The 17,268-nt window shown below is 50.2% G+C and overlaps 1 protein-coding gene across 23 annotated transcripts in view; it reads right to left on the minus strand.

Moving 5' to 3' along the window:
• Positions 1-17,268, minus strand: part of TRAK1 (trafficking kinesin protein 1) — a 182,165-nt gene that overhangs the window by 24,194 nt on the left and 140,703 nt on the right. For all 23 annotated transcript variants that reach the window (XM_082724841.1, XM_082724838.1, XM_082724849.1 and 20 more), the window contains 8 exons: positions 12,464-12,580; positions 10,148-10,248; positions 9,209-9,317; positions 7,241-7,319; positions 6,230-6,360; positions 5,510-5,584; positions 4,712-4,849; positions 275-351 (listed from right to left, as the gene is read on the minus strand). In XM_082724841.1, coding sequence (XP_082580967.1) covers positions 275-351; positions 4,712-4,849; positions 5,510-5,584; positions 6,230-6,360; positions 7,241-7,319; positions 9,209-9,317; positions 10,148-10,248; positions 12,464-12,580 — 827 coding nt within the window. The remainder of the gene's footprint in view (positions 1-274; positions 352-4,711; positions 4,850-5,509; positions 5,585-6,229; positions 6,361-7,240; positions 7,320-9,208; positions 9,318-10,147; positions 10,249-12,463; positions 12,581-17,268) is intronic.

Raw genomic sequence — 17,268 nt, forward strand, 5'->3', positions numbered from 1 at the left:
AAAACCAAGGGGTGGTATCAAGACAGGCCTGCATTAACAGAGATGGGAAACACAGCTCTCCTTACTCAACTTTCTAGAAGTTAGTACAAGAGCTTTAAAACCTAGGAAGAGGAGCTGGGGGATATATATCACTGTCTGTGTGCTCTTATCTCCCTCAACCCGGACCCAAATCTGTGCAAGGACCACAGAGCTGGTGTCTGAAGCCCAAATGCTGCTGGTTTTGATGAGCACAGGGTATGAGGCAGTCTCTGGAAAACTTAGAAGCAGGCCGTACGCGATGTCCGGAGACTCGGGCTCTTCCAGCTGCAGCTCCTTCCGCATCGTCCCCTCGATCTCCGCTGCCAAGGAGTCCTGAGAAAAGCCAGAGACACACGGAGTGAGCAGCAATTCAAGTCTCTGAAAGAGGCTCCCGGCTGGCTGGCCAGAGGAGTCTCCGGTGAGGTCTCAGAGCCTGCAAACTGCCCTTCCGTGAGGCTGTCACCACTCATCACTGGGGGGATCCCTGAGTGAGCAAGCCCCATGGCGGGTTCCGAATGGAGCAGTCCCCAGTGGGCACTGAGTGGACAGCCCCTATGCTCCCCTAAGGCTAAGGATCTGAGAGCAAACCCCGTGTTCTCTTGGCCACACCATGGAGCTGTGGCTCTGCCTACAAGGAGAGGCAGGGGAATTTGTGGAGGAAGGGCCCTGAGTTGTGAGCACTGTCATGTGAGCCTCTGCTCTTGTGCCCCCTGCTTCCCGTGCAAGCAAGGCTTCTCTCCCCACCAATGACCCAATGCCCACCCTCCTTTAATGACCTGCTCCTACCTCGTTTCCACTACCAATCCTTCACTCCTCCCCCAAGAAAGACACCAAACACACGAAGTCCCGACGAGTTCCCTGAACAGTGAGTTCACTTGCATCTTCCTCTAGCTAGGTTGTGGATTCTGTGGGTCAGGGGAAGGCCAGTCACAGATGGCTTCTCCCTTCTCAGATGGGCCAGGCCCCGAGCTGAGACTCACTGATAAAGACTCCCTGATGAGCGGCCCCCTCCCTGAACGCCCCACCACTCCTTACCACCCAAGGCAGAGACTCACAGGCAACCCCACACACTGGCACAGGTTGGTGCCAACAGGAGGACCAAGTGTGTGCAGAAAAGCACCCACTGGGATCTCAGACAAGGAGACCACCTAGGGCAGCTTGAAGGGAAGGGCTAACTCTTTGTTAACCAAAGACCTCCCAAGATGAGAGGAATGTTCTTTCTATACCGTGCACTGTGAGAGCCACGGGCCACAGGTGGCCATCAGGTGCTTAAAACATGACCAGTATCACTGGGAACCCAAATTCCCTGTGCTAATTCTAATGGATTTAACTTTACACAGCCACTTGTGGCCAATGCCTTCCCAGCAGACAGAGCATGGGGACTCCAGAGCACCCACCTCCACAGCCCCAAAGTCAAGGAGTGATGCTCCAGGCTGGAAGCTGGAACCTATTTATAGATACCTGATTTTATTTAGTAATTATTATGTACAGGTTGCCATTCAACATAACCCAAGTTGTAAAAGGCTTCCCTGGGTGAGCTTTTTTTAAAAGATTTTATTTACTTATTTGATAGAGATCACAAGTAGACAGAGAGGCAGGCAGAGGTGGGCGGGGAAAGCAGGCTCCCTGCTGAGCAGAGAGCCCGATGGGGGGCTCGATCCCAGGACTCTGAGATCATGACCCGAGCCGAAGACAGGTGCCACCCAGGTGCCTCTGGGTGAGCTTTTTTAAAGCCAGTTTACTTTTCTTTCTCTCTTTAAGATTTTATTTATTTATTTGAGAGAGAGAGAGAAACTGAGACAGTGAGAGCACAAGCAGGGAGGAGAGGGAGGAGCCCGATGCGGGACTCGATCCCAAGACCCTGGGATCCTGACCTGAGCCGAAGGCAGAAGCTTAACTGACTGAGCCAGCCAGGAACCCTGCAAGTTTCCTTTTCTTACTACTGTAATTCACCATATAGTTTGCATTCAGAGTGCATTTCCTCTGCACGAGGAAAGGACCTTCATACAACTTAGGAGAGATGACATACCAAACGACTAATTTCAAGGCCATGCCTGGAGGAAATTGCAAGCTGGTTCTGTGCCCTTTTTGGCCCTGAGCCCCCTAGCAGTCTGGGGGAAGCCATGGACCCCTTCTCACATCAATATCTTTAAGTGAATAAAGTAATTAAGACAAAAAGGAAGCCAGATATATTGAACTAGTCACTAGACTATTAATAACAACAATCGTGATACAGTAACACACAGGACCTGGCTTCAGGCCTGGTAATTACTGCCACCTTGAAGTGGAGCTTAGCACGAATAGAACTTGAAGACATCTTACAACAGACAGCAGCTGTGATCTCCACCAGTGACAAAGTCATGGGTGCTCTTAACGCTGTGCCTTGGTGCCCACCTTCATATGAGAAGGAAGCACTGTATGCAATTAGGGATTAAGAGAAAAGATGTGCCCCTTCCTCAGGTTCATAGGCCTCCTGAGTCCTGTCTGGGGATCCCCGATTGGAAGCTCCTGCCAAACGCAAAAGAGCTGGCAATGCACTCCTCAGGCAGAAACTGCTGCTCACGGTCTGATTGAGCTACTAGAGAGGCTGGGAGCAAGACTGGCAGATTTGGCCACTCTGCTCCAGAAACACAGGCACAACACCACTCAGCGCCACAAATATCTTTAATACATGGTGCACTTTAAAAATAGCTATCCTCGGGTACCTGGGTGGCTCAGTGGGTTAAGCTGCTGCCTTCGGCTCGGGTCGTGATCTCAGGGTCCTGGGATCAAGTCCCACATCAGGCTCTCTGCTCAGCGGGGAGCCTGCTTCCCTCTCTCTCTCTGCCTGCCTCTCTGTCTATTTGTGATTTCTCTCTGTAAAATAAATAAGTAAAATTTAAAAAAAAAAAAAATAGCCATCCTCAAAAACTGAGGCCAGCTGTGCCAATGGCTCCAGGGAAAGACAAGCGAAAGCTCCACCTCAGCAAATATGAAAGCTGAGAATCTCTGCAGAAAAGCCCCAAACACAGATTTTCAGTTTGACTTCACTATGTCACGGCTTCGTTTGAAAACAAGTGTGTCCCTGAGAGTGAATGCGGTGGAGGGCCTCCTAAGTGCATGGAAATAAGATGCCCCCAGGAGGCCACTGCACCAAGGTAGGAAGCCAAGAAGAAGGGAAACTGAGGCAGGGAGCACACACTGCTATGTCGTAGGCCAGTCTGAGCTGTCATCGGCTCCAGACGGAGGAATCAGGGGGCACCGAATGTTCTTTGCTGCCTTTCCTGGGATTCCTGGACCACCAGTCTGCCCCTTGGGAAGCTATGTCATGTATCTTTCATTTTGGTTTCATTAGATGTAGTCAAGCTGAGAGAGAAAGAGTGTGTGTGTTCTAGTCTGATTTTGATATATAAAAGGAAAGAAGCTCATGATTTAGGAAAAGTAGGCCAGACAACAAGGTGGGGAGCAAGCAGTGTCAGTAACAGGGGTGGAGGGTGTACAGGGAAAGAGCCCTAAGGAAAGGCCAAATTCCAAGGGGACGGAGCGTCACAAACATTGACACTGCCATCCACTCGTCTTCATTTGGGAGTGTTTCTCTCAAAAGTTCTGGTCTCCTCAAAAAGACTGTGGTATTTCCTCAAACCATGAAACAGGATCTAAATATAAAAGGTCTTGGTCATTTGTTCTTTGGTCTGTTTGTCCACCCATCCAAATCTAGTAGCTACTAAGCACATACAATTCTGTAACACAAGCTCCGAGTAGATAGCAGAATGTCCCAGAGAGGGACGGAGGAAAGGAGCAAAGAAGACATGGCCCCCGCCTTCGAGAGGCCTTAGTCTGACAGAAGAAGGTGCAGCGAGGAAGATCAACAAGCATCACAGGGAAAAGGCCAGCAGAGGAGGCCTGCACAGTGCTGCTGAACCCCAGCAGGGAGGGGCTGACCTGGAAAACCCCCTTCTCAACCGTGTCTCCCTAAACCCCAAGCATGAAACAGATCAGGCCAGAGCTACAAAATCAGACTGTGGGGGAAATCATTTTGTAGCAATGGAAACGCCCCTCCGGGTGGAGAGACAGACACTTTGTCAGGTCACAGACACTGAAAGCCCCCAAGAGGATGACCAGGAAGCCTAGAAAGAACCAGCAGAACTGCATGGGCAACTTAAGAAATCTGGAATGCACTGTGAGCCCAAAACAGCTCATATTCTAGTACGGTTAGAAAAATTACAAGGTATTGGGCGCCTGGGTGGCTCAGTGGGTTAAGCCGCTGCCTTCGGCTCAGGTCATGATCTCAGGGTCCTGGGATCGAGTCCCGCATCGGGCTCTCTGCTCAGCAGGGAGCCTGCTTCCTCCTCTCTCTCTGCCTGCCTCTCTGCCTACTTGTGATCTCTCTCTGTCAAATAAATAAATAAAATCTTTTAAAAAAAAAAAAAAAAGAAAAAGAAAAATAACAAGGTATGAATAAAATCTTCCAGACAGCTGAGGTTCCCATGAAATATAACCATTACGGACACGAGGAGAAAAAAAAAAGGACCGAGTCGGACGGCAAAGGAGGAGTGAGTCTGCTGGGAGCGGGCTCGCGAGCCCCAGCTGCTGATCTGATCTAAGCAGTGGAAAGAGAAGCCCACCCACGGCACCTCCCCTCCAGACCCACCTCTCTGCCGGGGCGCCCTGCAGCCCAGCAGGTGGGGAGCAGGGACCCAGAGCAAGCGCTCACCATAGGGAACAGCCCGAGCGAGTGGTAGCGCCGGGATGTGGTGTTGGGCACGGTCTTGTTGCGGAGGTTCTTGAGCTCCTCCTGTGCCTCGTGAAGCATCTCCATGCACTCGGCGTACTTGTCCTCCAGCTCGCGCAGCTGCGGGCACAGGAAAGGCATGCAGGGTCAGCGCGGGGCTGCCCAGGGCCTCTGGGCCCAACCCCAAAGGGCCCTAGAGGCTCAGTCCGGCTCCCACTTGGGGCATGCTTCTAGCCTCCCAAGTCCTAATGCATGACCGAGATCACAGGCTTCCCGTGACGGGGTGTGTAAGTCACGGGGGTGAAAGGCACGGTACAGGAATCGCGTCAGTGGGACGGTAGGGCTGTCATGTGGTGACAGATGGGGCAACAGTGTGGTGACCACAGCATAATGTACAGAGGTGTCTCACCACTACGTTGTACCCCTAAAACTCTTGGAACCTTGTGCCAATGAGACCCAATAAAAAATGGTTATTTCTTTCAAAGCCAACACCCTCATTTCCAGCCACATCTGTGAGTGGGCTCCTTTCCATGGTGAGCTCCGGGCCATTTCTCTCACCGGACATTGAACAGGAGCGGGCTGTGCAGGGCCTGGCCTCCTGGGTGCTCGCCAGAGGTGATGGGTATCAGCAGGAATTTACCAATAAGAATGGCTTTCAATTCAGAGTAAGGACAGCTAGCAAGGCGGACACGACCCACGGCCTGTCAGGCAGAGGCTGAGCACCTTAACTACGACGGGCCTGGGGAAAGGCAGGGGGGCGGGGCGGGGGGAGCCGCTCACCTCGGCCGTGAGCTGCCGCTGGGCATCCTTAGCGGCCCCCAGGTGCTGGACCAGCTCTTCATTTTCCACCGCGCACTGCAAGAGGGCAAAAGCCCATCAACTTCTCCTCTAAGATACCTAGAAATGTCTGACTGCCTCTTATTACCTGGTCTGTTCCGATCCTATCACATTTCTACAGTGATTCTTTTATGCCAGAGTCCCATTTTGTCTTTTCTGTAATTCTGAAGGCAGCCTTTCCTACATCCGTGTTCATGCTGGATGGCCCCCCATTTCCCCGCCACTATAGGCACAACCCCTCCCCAGATGGGCTCCACCTTGAGCTTCTGGCAAAGGCCTGAAGTGAGAAATGAAACTGTATTTGTTCTGTTCTTGCTGTCTTGCTGCTGCTCCAGCTTAAATCTACAGGGGATATGACTCTGCTGCGGGACACACCAGAGTGTGTAAAAACAAACCCTAGACTAAAAAATTCATGAGTTAAATTCTAGAACTCTGGATCTACGGTACTTTTCTTAATGAATTCTATTGATGCACAAATTATTTTTGAGAGAGAGGTGGTTATAGGATGCCCTCCCCAGTTCAGGGTGACTCGTTCACTCTGCTGAGCTTGCTAATAAGCCTTTTCTCCAAAGGGGCAGCACAGACACCTGAACTATGAGACCAAAGGACCTGGTCTTCAGGGGCCAATGCCATCTGCGGCAGCCAGAGAAACAGAAGCCTTACAGATTTTGCCTTCTTCTGCAAGTCGACTATCTGCGACAGCAGGTGTGTGATCTCCTCCTGCTGGCGGGCGGCATCCTCAGTCTTCTTGGCCAGCTCCTCTGAGATACTGGCGATCTGCACGTTGGCGTCCCCTTTTACCAAGAAATGACAACAAGAGAAAGTCAGACCCAGAGAGAATGGTTTCTTTGTGGTGTGCTCAAGAAAAGGCATCTTTGTTACCAGACGGGGGAGGAGTGGAGAGGACAGTGAAGAAGGAACAGTGCCTGTTTTCCTGTACGGGCTCAGTCTATCATGAGAAAGAGGTGTGGGGACCCAGCCCTGATGACCAAAGCCGCCTCCCTTCCCAGAGAAAGTCAGACAGGCTTGGGGAGTCAGCCAGGAGATGACTGCCCCACCACCCGGTGCATCTGCCCGAATCCCCACGTTTGTGCATGAACGGGTCCACATCATTAACAGGAGCTCCCTGCTGCACCCTGTCCTAGAAGGAACTGCTACTGGCACAGTGTAATCCCCTGGTGTGTTTTCAACCCCTATTCAGAGTCATAACTCATTTTACTAGATTAGAACACGGGGTGTGTTTCATTTACTGTTTTGCTGAAACTCAAAATACCGTTTGCCTTGTGTCTTAACTTGTAAACTTACGATGGAGAGGGCGGGGGGGGGGGGGAGTACTTATTTGCAAAATGGAGAACTCTGGTCTCACTTTTCACCCATCAGTTATGAGAAACCGTAACTGGTTAGTGTTTGCATATCGGCAGGAGAACTCTGTAACTGGGCTTAACTTAGACTTCACATAACTCCAGTGTTCCAGCAGAAAGCTGGAATCAAACATCCATCTCAGGGAGAAATTAGGACAGTGTAAGACTGACAACCCAGCACCCAATTTCTTATGAATCAGAGTGAGGGGTGCCATGCAAGACAGGGGGGCAGGGAGAGTGTCTCATCCCAATGATGGCAGTTATAGAAAGTAAAAAGAGGGGGTGGGGATGGAGCAAGGGGACCAGGCCATACTCAGTTCCTTCACGCAGTCGTTGACCAGCTGCTGTTCCTTCTCTTCGTAGGTGATGGTCTCTGTCTTCAGCTGGCAGGCCTATGGATAAGGCTCGGGTCAGAGCCCCACAGTTACACCTGGACCGGTGGGGCAGGCAAGGCTAGGGCAAGGAGCAAGGACTAACCTGGGTCTGGAAGGCTTCCCTTCACCCTCCCCACACCTGCCATCCGTGACATCCTCAAATACGGACAGTCCATCAGAATGCCCGGCTCAGTTAAGGAATCTCAGACCCTCAAGCTGAAGAGCTGAAAACGGTGTACCACCAGAGGGCGCCACACAAAGCGATGTGCAGTCCGCAAGCAGCTCCCTTGTGTCTGTTCATTTGCATCAGTCCTGGCTCACAGACACAGACCCCTTTGTGACCCCAAAAGTGTCTAGGACTCAGCTCTGCCTACCGTCTATAGATGACCACAAGAATGGCTAACTCTTATCATGTACCTGCTTTATGCAAGGCACTGTCCTATGAGGCCTGAGTTGGAGTTAAATCTACTGTATTTAGCTAAGTTAAAACACGATATGTACGAAAGCATTAAAATTCAGAGACCCAGGAACTACCCCGGGACTCTGGATAGCCTGCTCCCAGATGACAATGTGAGAAAGTAGAGATCCAAAGGTCTGAAGAAAATATCCCAGGTGGAAAGGAGCTATCTCTGAGCCTCTGGACTGGGCCCCAAGGAGACACTACACTCCTGGAAACCGAGGTAGAAGGGGTAGCCAGCTGGGATCAGATTCCCTCCACCTGCTTTAGGGGAACACTGATAGAGGGACAGACTACCATGCACCAAGGCCTGGGGTGTTCACATGGGACAGGCACTGGCTATTATGCTGGGCAATAGCCCTAGCTTCACCCCTGGCCATCAGAGAAAGCTTGGACAACCCTCTTGGTCACTCTGGGTTTGTGTCTCCCACTAGAAAATAAGGACTAGAAGATCTATGGTGTAAGGAAACAGGACCCCTTCCTCGTGCATAGCCCTCGTAAGCTCAGACATGAGGTTCTTTTCAACAGGTGGCCAAGTTCAAAATGGTCTGCCCTACTGCAGGGGTTTCAGGGAACCCTGGGCCATCTGAGGTGGGCATACAACCCAAACGTGACAAAGCATACCTCTGGCTGGAGAACATAAACTCACTGATAATTAAGACAAAAAGTATTAAACTTGCACACATCGGTGTTTTTAGTAGGGGCCATGGGTAAAGGGAAGTGGCAGGTTCAGAGTCACAGAGTCTTACAAATCCAGCCTTTGTCATTCCCTAACTTGCACCACGTTGGCAAATCAAACACCTAGGAGCCTGGGTTCCTTTCTTTCTTACTGTAAATGAGAGGCAAAATAACCAGCTTCTAGCCCTGCTGTGAAACTTGGAAAAAACAAAAACAAAACACAACTGCTGTGAAACTTGAGAAAAAAATAAAATAAAACCTGAAAAACAAAAAACACAATACAGGCAAAGTACACAGCGACCATCTAGTTAGAAACACCCAAAAGCATGTGGTCCCAGCTCTACCTTTTTATGTTAATTGTCTAAGAAATCTGTCTCCAAGTTCTCACGTACTATATTCCCTTAGAGCGTATGTGACCTGCAGCAACAAGCCTCAGTGTCATCTCCATGGCAGAGCTAGAGGATGCCACGAAGAGACACCACCGATGGAGCCTGCCCTAACTGGAGGAGGAGGGGCTTGCCACTCTTGCCCACCCACACAGAATCCCCAAGTCCTCGGTCCCCCAGACAGGTACGTGCTCCCCAGAAGCCAATGCCCAGCTCAGAGGAGACATGCCAGCCAGACTCAGGGTGCTGCTGTGAGTGGAGCTCAGGTGGCTCTCTCACAGATGGTCACCCTTGAGAACGGCGCTATAAGCACAGCTCCTCCTGCCAGATAAGGCAAAGGGGGCCACCACCCTCCAGAGGCAACAAGGGCAGGGAGTGCACCTGACCTCCGATCGAAGTACGACGTTCTCCTCTTCAAGGTCCTTCAGCTTCTTCTGAAGAGAATCTAGATGGAAGTAATTCTGGACGGAGGAGGATGACTCATTCCTCTTCAACCTGGGGGAGAAAGTGCAACTTCGCTCCAGAGAGAGAGACTGGCTCCCTGCACCTGGCAAAGTACCGTTTCCGGTGGGGGGAGGGGTGACCATGAACCATGCAGGGGTGATGGTAGCCACCTGCTGCCACCTAGGTTCACCAGCACTCAGGACCCCCATCCCCACCCTCTGGCCAAAGTGTGCAGCTGCCACACGGCCTCACAACTCAGCAGAGCCGACTCTTTGAAGCTAACGCACAATTCCAGATGCCTAGAAGTCTATTTCATATTTACATTGCAATTCTGTGTGCCTAGTCCTAAATACTCTACAGGTATGAAGCCAATTAATGCTCATAACCCTCTGAACCAAGTACTATCAGTATTCCCACTTAACAAAGAGGAAACAGGCACAAAGCGGTTAAGTAACTTAGCCAAGAGCACACAGCTAGGAAACCACAGAGCCAAGGTCTGAATTGAGACCACTGGGCTCTACAGTTCATGCTTCTGATGTAAGGTTCTGTGGACTCTGAGAAGTCCCCACACCTTCTGTCCCAGGGGCTCGCTGTGGCATCTCTGGCTCCAGAACCCGTCCTATCGTCTACCTAACTGCAGGGCCCACGTGTTACCCGTGACCAGGCCGGATCAACCTAAATTAACAAATAACCCTGTCTCCTTCCACATCCTGCAGAAATTATCCAATCTGTCAGAGGTACCTGGAGATGCTTGGTCTGGGGAAGGCCGGGAGCAGTGGACCTGAGCCACTGGGGAAGTGACCCTGCCAAGGCACTGCCAAGGACATAGACAGCCAGCTGCCTGCACCCCAGTCCCAGAGACGCGGCCCTCTCCGACTTACGGGGTGGAGCACACGGACTCGGGCTCGCTCTCCTCCGCGGCGCTGGTGTAGAACTGAAGCAGCTCATCCTTCATGGACAGCTCATGCCGGAGCTGAGACACCTGCACAGACACAGCAGGGCCGGGGCGGGGGGTGGTGGGCATTCAGCCCTGAGCACCACAGAACCCCCACCATGTGCAGACACTTGCTGCTGGGTGACAATGTCTGTTTAATTCCTCACCCAAAGTGAAGGCGGGTCATCGATTTTGGGCTTTTCAAGGAAAAGAGCTTGCATTTGATCCCACTGAAGAAGAATACAGTCACCGTGTTTTGACAGAAAACCTCGGCCTAAGTTTATGGTTTTTACTTTGGTTCAAAGAAGAGGTGAGAGACTAGAAGGCTCTGGAATGAGGTGTAGGGGGGTGGGGGACAAGACAGCATATGGGTTTTGCAAGTAGCCAGATGACCAGCTACGCAAATGGCCAGAGAAAGAGATCGTGTTACCAAGTGAAAGAAGAGGCCATTCACTTCTGCTGAAACACAACGCCGCCCTGGACTGGGCCCCTGGCGATGCCAGCTCCGGGTGGGCAAGCTAAGAGCAGCTTGCCCACCCTTGCTGTCATACTTGGGACACTCACAGCTCCACCCTGTGACTGCTGCACTCTCACAGGGCTCGCGGCCAAGCCTGGCCAGACCTTGCTCTGTACTCAGTGACCACAAGATAGCAATTTCAGACACAGGGAGAAAGGAGGCAGCCATCAGGAAGTGGCCATACTGATAACTAGGACAGTTTTTGCAAGTCGCCTAATTTATACTTAACATCTTAAGCAAACAAACCTGTGTCATAAAAGTTTTCACTTCTGATTAGCAGGGAACCTGTGCTGTAAGCGAGAATTACAATCTGGTTGTCACTCCTTTTCGTTTCTAATTTGATTTGGGGTCTACGGTTGTTCCCAGCTTTCCTACCCAACACAGTGGGTATTTATGACTTCCATGTAGAAGCAAATTCTATGTGCACAAAAGCTTTAGTTCTAACATCTACATTGACAATTTAATGATGTACCAAAGGGGAACATATTACAGCTTCCAAATTCAAAGCTTTTCCAAGGAAAAAGACACTTTTCCACTTCCAAAGAGGTGGGTACTATCTGTGTGATGTGAGGGAACCCCCAGCAAGGGCAGTCATGTGGAGGAACAGCACACAAGGGACAGTGGGCGACCACGTGGCATGGTCCTCTGCTCCTTAAGGCCTGCGAGAAGGGGAGGTCAGGCCATGATGCTGGGTGCCGGGAAAGCAGGGTGACTTGACTTCTCCAAACATGACCATATCCTACCCTAACATCTTTCAGAGGAAGCCACCCAGGGTGAAAACTTACCTCAGATATTGGCAAGTCTGTTTTATCAATATGAAAACCATTACCAAACCTAGACAATAGGTGGGAACAGCTTCAATGAGGACAGGTCTAAATAAATCTAAAAGACGTGAGTCTGGGCATCCCCTCCCACTTAGCAGCTTTCTGACAGAAAATAAGAGAAACCAGAAGAAGAAGGTCAAGTGAAAGTCCCCACAGCTAAAATCTGCAGTTAAAAGAACAGGATGATGGGGAAGAAGCAACCAAGTAGGGCCCAGCTCTAATTCCTAAGCCTGTTCCAGCCACCGCGCCCGACTCAGCAGAGCCTCCCTTGTCCTACCCACCCCACAACCTTCCAGAAAACCAGTGCTGCTCCTCCGAAACCCCAGACCTATAAGATAAGCTTAAAGCATTCAGCACCCCAACCCTGACCACTGACGCCTTTCAGCCAAGGTTTGGATCATGAAAATGCTAGGGTTCCTACCATGACTACAATAGCCTATTTTTTCATTTTGTTTTACAAACACAAAATTGTACTGGAATGAAGAATGTGCCGTCACTGCCCTACTCTGCAGCACAGGCTAGCCTCTTCCCAACAGGGCTGCCCTATGGCCTGCCTGTGCCCACCTGCCCCAGGAACCACCACTCATCGCCGTCTTAGCCTGCGTGCACTCCTCATAGGCTGTGTGTACTTCCCAGCCTGCGTGAGGACCTGGATTCACAGGGCACGGGGACAGGTGCTTCCCCCGCATAGCCAGGCCTGGTGGCACTGGCTACTCTGGCCCTAGTGAGCAGGTGAAGGTTGTTCCTACTCCAGCTGGCGCTGTCCACACTGACCACACTATCTGAAGCAGGGTCATTAACAGAAGCAGCAGCAGGAAGGCATCCTTCTGCCTGCAGGAGGCCACCCCGGAATAGATAGCTCTGGAGCCTGAGCCTGAGCCCAAGCCCAAGCCCAAGCCCCTGGCCCTTGCCACCAGCTCACCTCCTCCCTGATGTGTTCCACCTGCTCCTCCAACAGCTCGTTCCTCTCCGTTAGTGTCTTGTTCTTCTTCAACAACGACTGGCCGATCCGAGCAGCCAGTTCTAAATCCCGCTCTTTCTACGAAAGGCAAAGGTGAGAACGGACGTTCAGAACACCTGTGCTTCCCAAAGGAGCCCAGGGCGCTCAGCGTCAACTGAGGAAAACAGGACATTTCAAACTAACAAAGGTATTAATAACTCACCATCCACGTACCCGCACTTGATACCTGTTCAAAGAAGGGGACGCTCTGCCTACAGAAGGTGTCAGAGCAGACCTCGGGCAATGGGAGACAACTCATGGACTACAAGTCTCTGTTCCTATAAGAGAAACGCGCTTCCAAAAACATTCCTCCGCAGCTGCTTTGGGTGTCTGTGAAATCACGTGACAATCTGTCCACCTGAGGGCTGGGCTACTGTACCCGCAGGGCCCAGCACATGGAAATACTCTGTAGCTGCCTGCTGGATGAATGAATTGAGCACAGAAATCCCACGGTGCTCTTGCAATAAAGCAAAGAGAGCTGATGCAGGGAGGCAGGCTCCTTAGAACATATGAAAGTGGAATTTACAGAGCTATTTGTATTTACTTCATACGAAACAGAAATGGCTAAAGTTACTCTGAAATCCAACAGCATGTTTCTTTTACTTAATGGAGGGTACTTAGGTTGATTTTTTATTATTTATGTATTTATTTGAGAGAGAGCGAGTGTGCCTGCACGAGAGGGAGGATCCAAGGGAGGGAGGGAGAGAGAATCTGAAGCAGACTCTCCCCTGAGTGTAGAGCCCAACGCAGGGCTGGATTTAGGGACCCTGAGATCAGGACCTGATACGTGGGAGGAGTCTGCAACTTCTGATCTCAGGGTTGGGGATTTGAGCCCCACATTGTGTGTAGAGATTATTAAAAAAAAAAAGGGGCGCCTGGGTAGCTCAGTCATTAAGCATCTGCCTTCAGCTCAAGTCATGATTCTAGGGTCCTGGGACTGAGCCCCACATCGGGCTCCCTGCTCTGCTGGGAGGCCTGCTTCTCCCTCTCCTACTCCCCCTGCTTGTGTTCCCTCTCTCGCTATCTCTCTCTATCAAATAAATAAATAAAATCTTAAAAAAAAATACTTTCAAAATGGAGATAATGCATAAAATCGCCTTACCTCAGGGACAAAGGCTGTGTTAAGGACACAGAAGTTTTTTTTATTTCTGTTGATGATACCACTTATATGCTGCAGAACAGTACACCAAGGAAGACCTTTAGTGGCATATAAAGGTACTGCTGTGGGGCGCCTGAATGGCTCAGTCAGTGGCGCAGCCGAATCTTGACTTCAGGTAAGGTCATGATCTCAGGGCTGTGAGATCGAGCCCCCATGTTAGGGTCCGGACTAAGCCAGGAGTCTGCTTGAGATTCTCTCCCTCTCCCTTTGCCCTTACCCCTGCTTCTGTGCTCTCTCTAAAATAGATAAATCTATAAATCTATAAATAAATAAATAAATCTATAAATAAATAAATAGATAGATAAATAAATAGATAGATAGATAGATGAAGAAAGATGTTTCCTGACAGTGCAGACAGCAGGACAGACGCCATCACCAAAGGATGACTCCTTCGTGCTGAGACACTGTTTGCCACTATGGTTAGGTTCTACTTGCTCCCTTGTTGGTAGGATTAGTAAGGGGAGGGGAGCTCTGGAAAACTAAATCATTTAAGAAGCTTGTGCTAATTTCATCCAGCTGGTGTAAGAAGAAAAGGAATGGGAATGTGGAGCTGAGAGAAGGGGAAAAGCTGGGGGGGAAGGAGATGCCTGCGTGGCTCAATCATTTAAGCATCTGCCTTCAGTTCAGGTCATAATCCCACAGTTCTGGGATCAAATCCTCCAACAGACTCCTTGCTCAGCAGGGAAACTGCTTCTCCCTCTCCCTCTGCACGTGTGTGTGCGCGCGCACGCGTGCACGCACACTCTCTCTCTGACAAATAAATTCTCTCTCTGACAAATAAATAGAACTAGGGAGGAGCCTTAGCTTCTAATCGGCTACTAACTAACCATCTGACCTTGGGCCAATGGCTTCCATTTAATAAGGATCAGGTACACTCTGGGTCAGCTTTTTCCAAACATACCTTATAAACCATCAGTAGGTTGAGAATCATTTTTGTAATGGCAACTGTTAATTTGTTTTAAATGAAATTCAACAGCACAAGATCGAAATACCAAAGTGCATTCCACATTACGAGGGTATTATTTTATGTTTATGCTTTCACTTCTCATATACTCATTTATGGGAGTACTGAGTTGCAACCTGAGATGTGTTTCTTACAGGGGGTATTGGTCAAAAGTTTACCTGCTCCGGGTGAACCCTTCTCTTCCACAGTGGTGAGATCGGACTCTGGTTGAACATCCCTGGAACCCAGTTCCCTCTCTTATTAGGTGGGGAGGAGGAATGGGGCAGACTGGCTGTTAGCAGCCCTTGAAAAAATCTCCTAGCATTATGATTCAGACTTGTACAATATGAAGAGAACAAAGGCACTTTGTATTTCTAACTTTTATATGCCCACTGAATAATTCTGTGCATGAGAAGCACACTTTCCCCCTTGCTTATCACAAGAATTTCACTGACATAGGAGCCAAGCAATAGAGGTTGAAGTACCGTTTGGGAAGACTCTAGATGTGATTTGGCACTCTCTCACACAGATGGTGGCCACTCCCACCTCCGTTTCCCACAGTCTGGAAATCTGTCACTGCTGTCACCGTTGCCCCAGAAGCCAGCCGGGTGCCACATCACAGGGCCCACAAATACCTCCACCTTATTCCCGCAATCTGAACCTACCAAGGCACAAGGGGGACCAGTGACTCTAGCCAATGAACCAAGATTTTCCTTTCTGTGAACTCATCCATGCTTGCCACAGAGTCTTCCCAGGAAGGTCCTCCACTCGGTGGCCCTTCATCACTTCGGACACTCAACCTATGTGTTTACTACTGGGTACGTGGAGGAAAGGACCCAAAGGAATGGTGGGAGGGAACCTACCTCTCCAGGCCAACTCAAAACCAGCATCTTGTGCAAATGGTTTCACCTGGCTAACACTCACTTAAAAAAGCAGTATCTGGGGTGCCTGGGTGGCTCAGTGGGTTAAGACGCTGCCTTCGGCTCAGGTCATGATCTCAGGGCCCTGGGATGGAGTCCCGCATTGGGCTCTCAGCAGGGAGCCTGCTTCCTACTTCTCTCTGCCTGCCTCTCTGCCTACTTGTGATCTCTCTCTGTCAAATAAATAAATAAAATCTTAAAAAAAAAAAAAAAAAAAAAAAGCAGTATCTGTCAATTTCTCTTTGGAAGTGTGGTCTCCACGCATCTAACTCAAGCCCACTGAATCTAACAGAACAAGTTCTCAGACTGAATACCTAGTAAGCACTTAAGGCCGAGGCTTCACTGCCTCCCTGGTCTACGCTGCCATCATGTATGTGTCGTGGGAAGTTTCAACAAGCGCAGACATTCCGCATGTCTTGGCCACAGTCTGCATGCAAACCCCATGGCAAACAAATCAAGCAAAAATTACAGTTACGAAAGCCCGCTGGGTAAGGCCGGCTGGAGCACCCAAAGGATGGTGAGGGCTTCCCATGGCACACAAAGGCCAGAGCCCAAGAGCAACGGGCAGGGATGGGCTGTGCACTCAGTGAAGCCCCTCGCCCTCCCCATGACACTCCAAACCTCAGACCTGGGGCTCTCCCTCATCGTCCCTGCCGCACAGTGGGGCAGCTTTCACCCCATCTACACCAAAAATTGAATCTTTATAGTAACAGAAACAAAAACTCTCTGCAGGGGGTAAGAAAAAGACAAAAGTTATAGTAAAACTATTTATGGATGAAATGAAAAAACTGAACAGATTCTGTGGTGTCTAAAAGTTATCTAAGGGGAGAACTTAGCTGGCTCAGGTGGTAGAACATAAGACTCCTGCTCTCAGGCCTGTGGGTTCCGGCCCCACGCTGGGTGTGGAGATGACTTAAAAGTTACCCAAAATAGCTCATTTAAAAGTTACAGTAACTAAAAACTTAGTGAAGTAGCTCTGGTTTTTCTTTACTAAGAGGACAGACTGGCTGGTTTCTCCTGAATGATTCCAGAAATGAAACATTCGCATTTATTACACAACCAGCCAAAATATGGTAAACGTTTACAGCTAAAAACAGGAAAGTGGCTAGGAAGTGACCAGTGGGTTAAACTACAGTGAGCATGAGAGATTACAACTAAAGAATTTAGGCCCTTGGAAATTAACTATTAAAAGAGCCGGGTTCAGCTGGGAAATGCAGCCAGGTGGAGGAGCTCATTCCTAGGGCTCGCTCCCTCTTGCCTGCCCCTGCTTTGCTTATAGAGACAGTGACCTGGCTCAGCCCCTTCTGCAGTGGCACCCCTGCTGTCTGACAATAGCCCTCAGAGACAGAGAGCAGCAAGCCTCCCACTCATGGCGGCTGACTCATCTCATTCACCAATCTCAGCATCAAAAGCATGACTAAGGGGCCCTCCGCACAACCCTCTCCGAAGAAGGGGGAGAGAGTAGCAGGAGGCAAGCTCTGCCCAAAGGTAAATCCAAAGGCAGGAAGCCAAGGCAAGCTGCTGCGGAATCCTCTTCCCCTTAGAGGCAGAAACAAAAGCTCCCCACTCGCCACGGGCTGCACTTTGGCATCCTGTGTGTAGTACGTGTACACACACACAGACACACACACACACACTCTCTCTCTCTCTCTCTCTCCCTCTCCCCACCCCCCACCCCCTGACCCTGCCTTCGTGTGGCCAGCCT

The sequence above is a fragment of the Mustela nivalis genome, assembly GCF_964662115.1.
Source record: "Mustela nivalis genome assembly, chromosome: 1".
NCBI classification, from domain to species: domain Eukaryota; kingdom Metazoa; phylum Chordata; class Mammalia; order Carnivora; family Mustelidae; genus Mustela; species Mustela nivalis.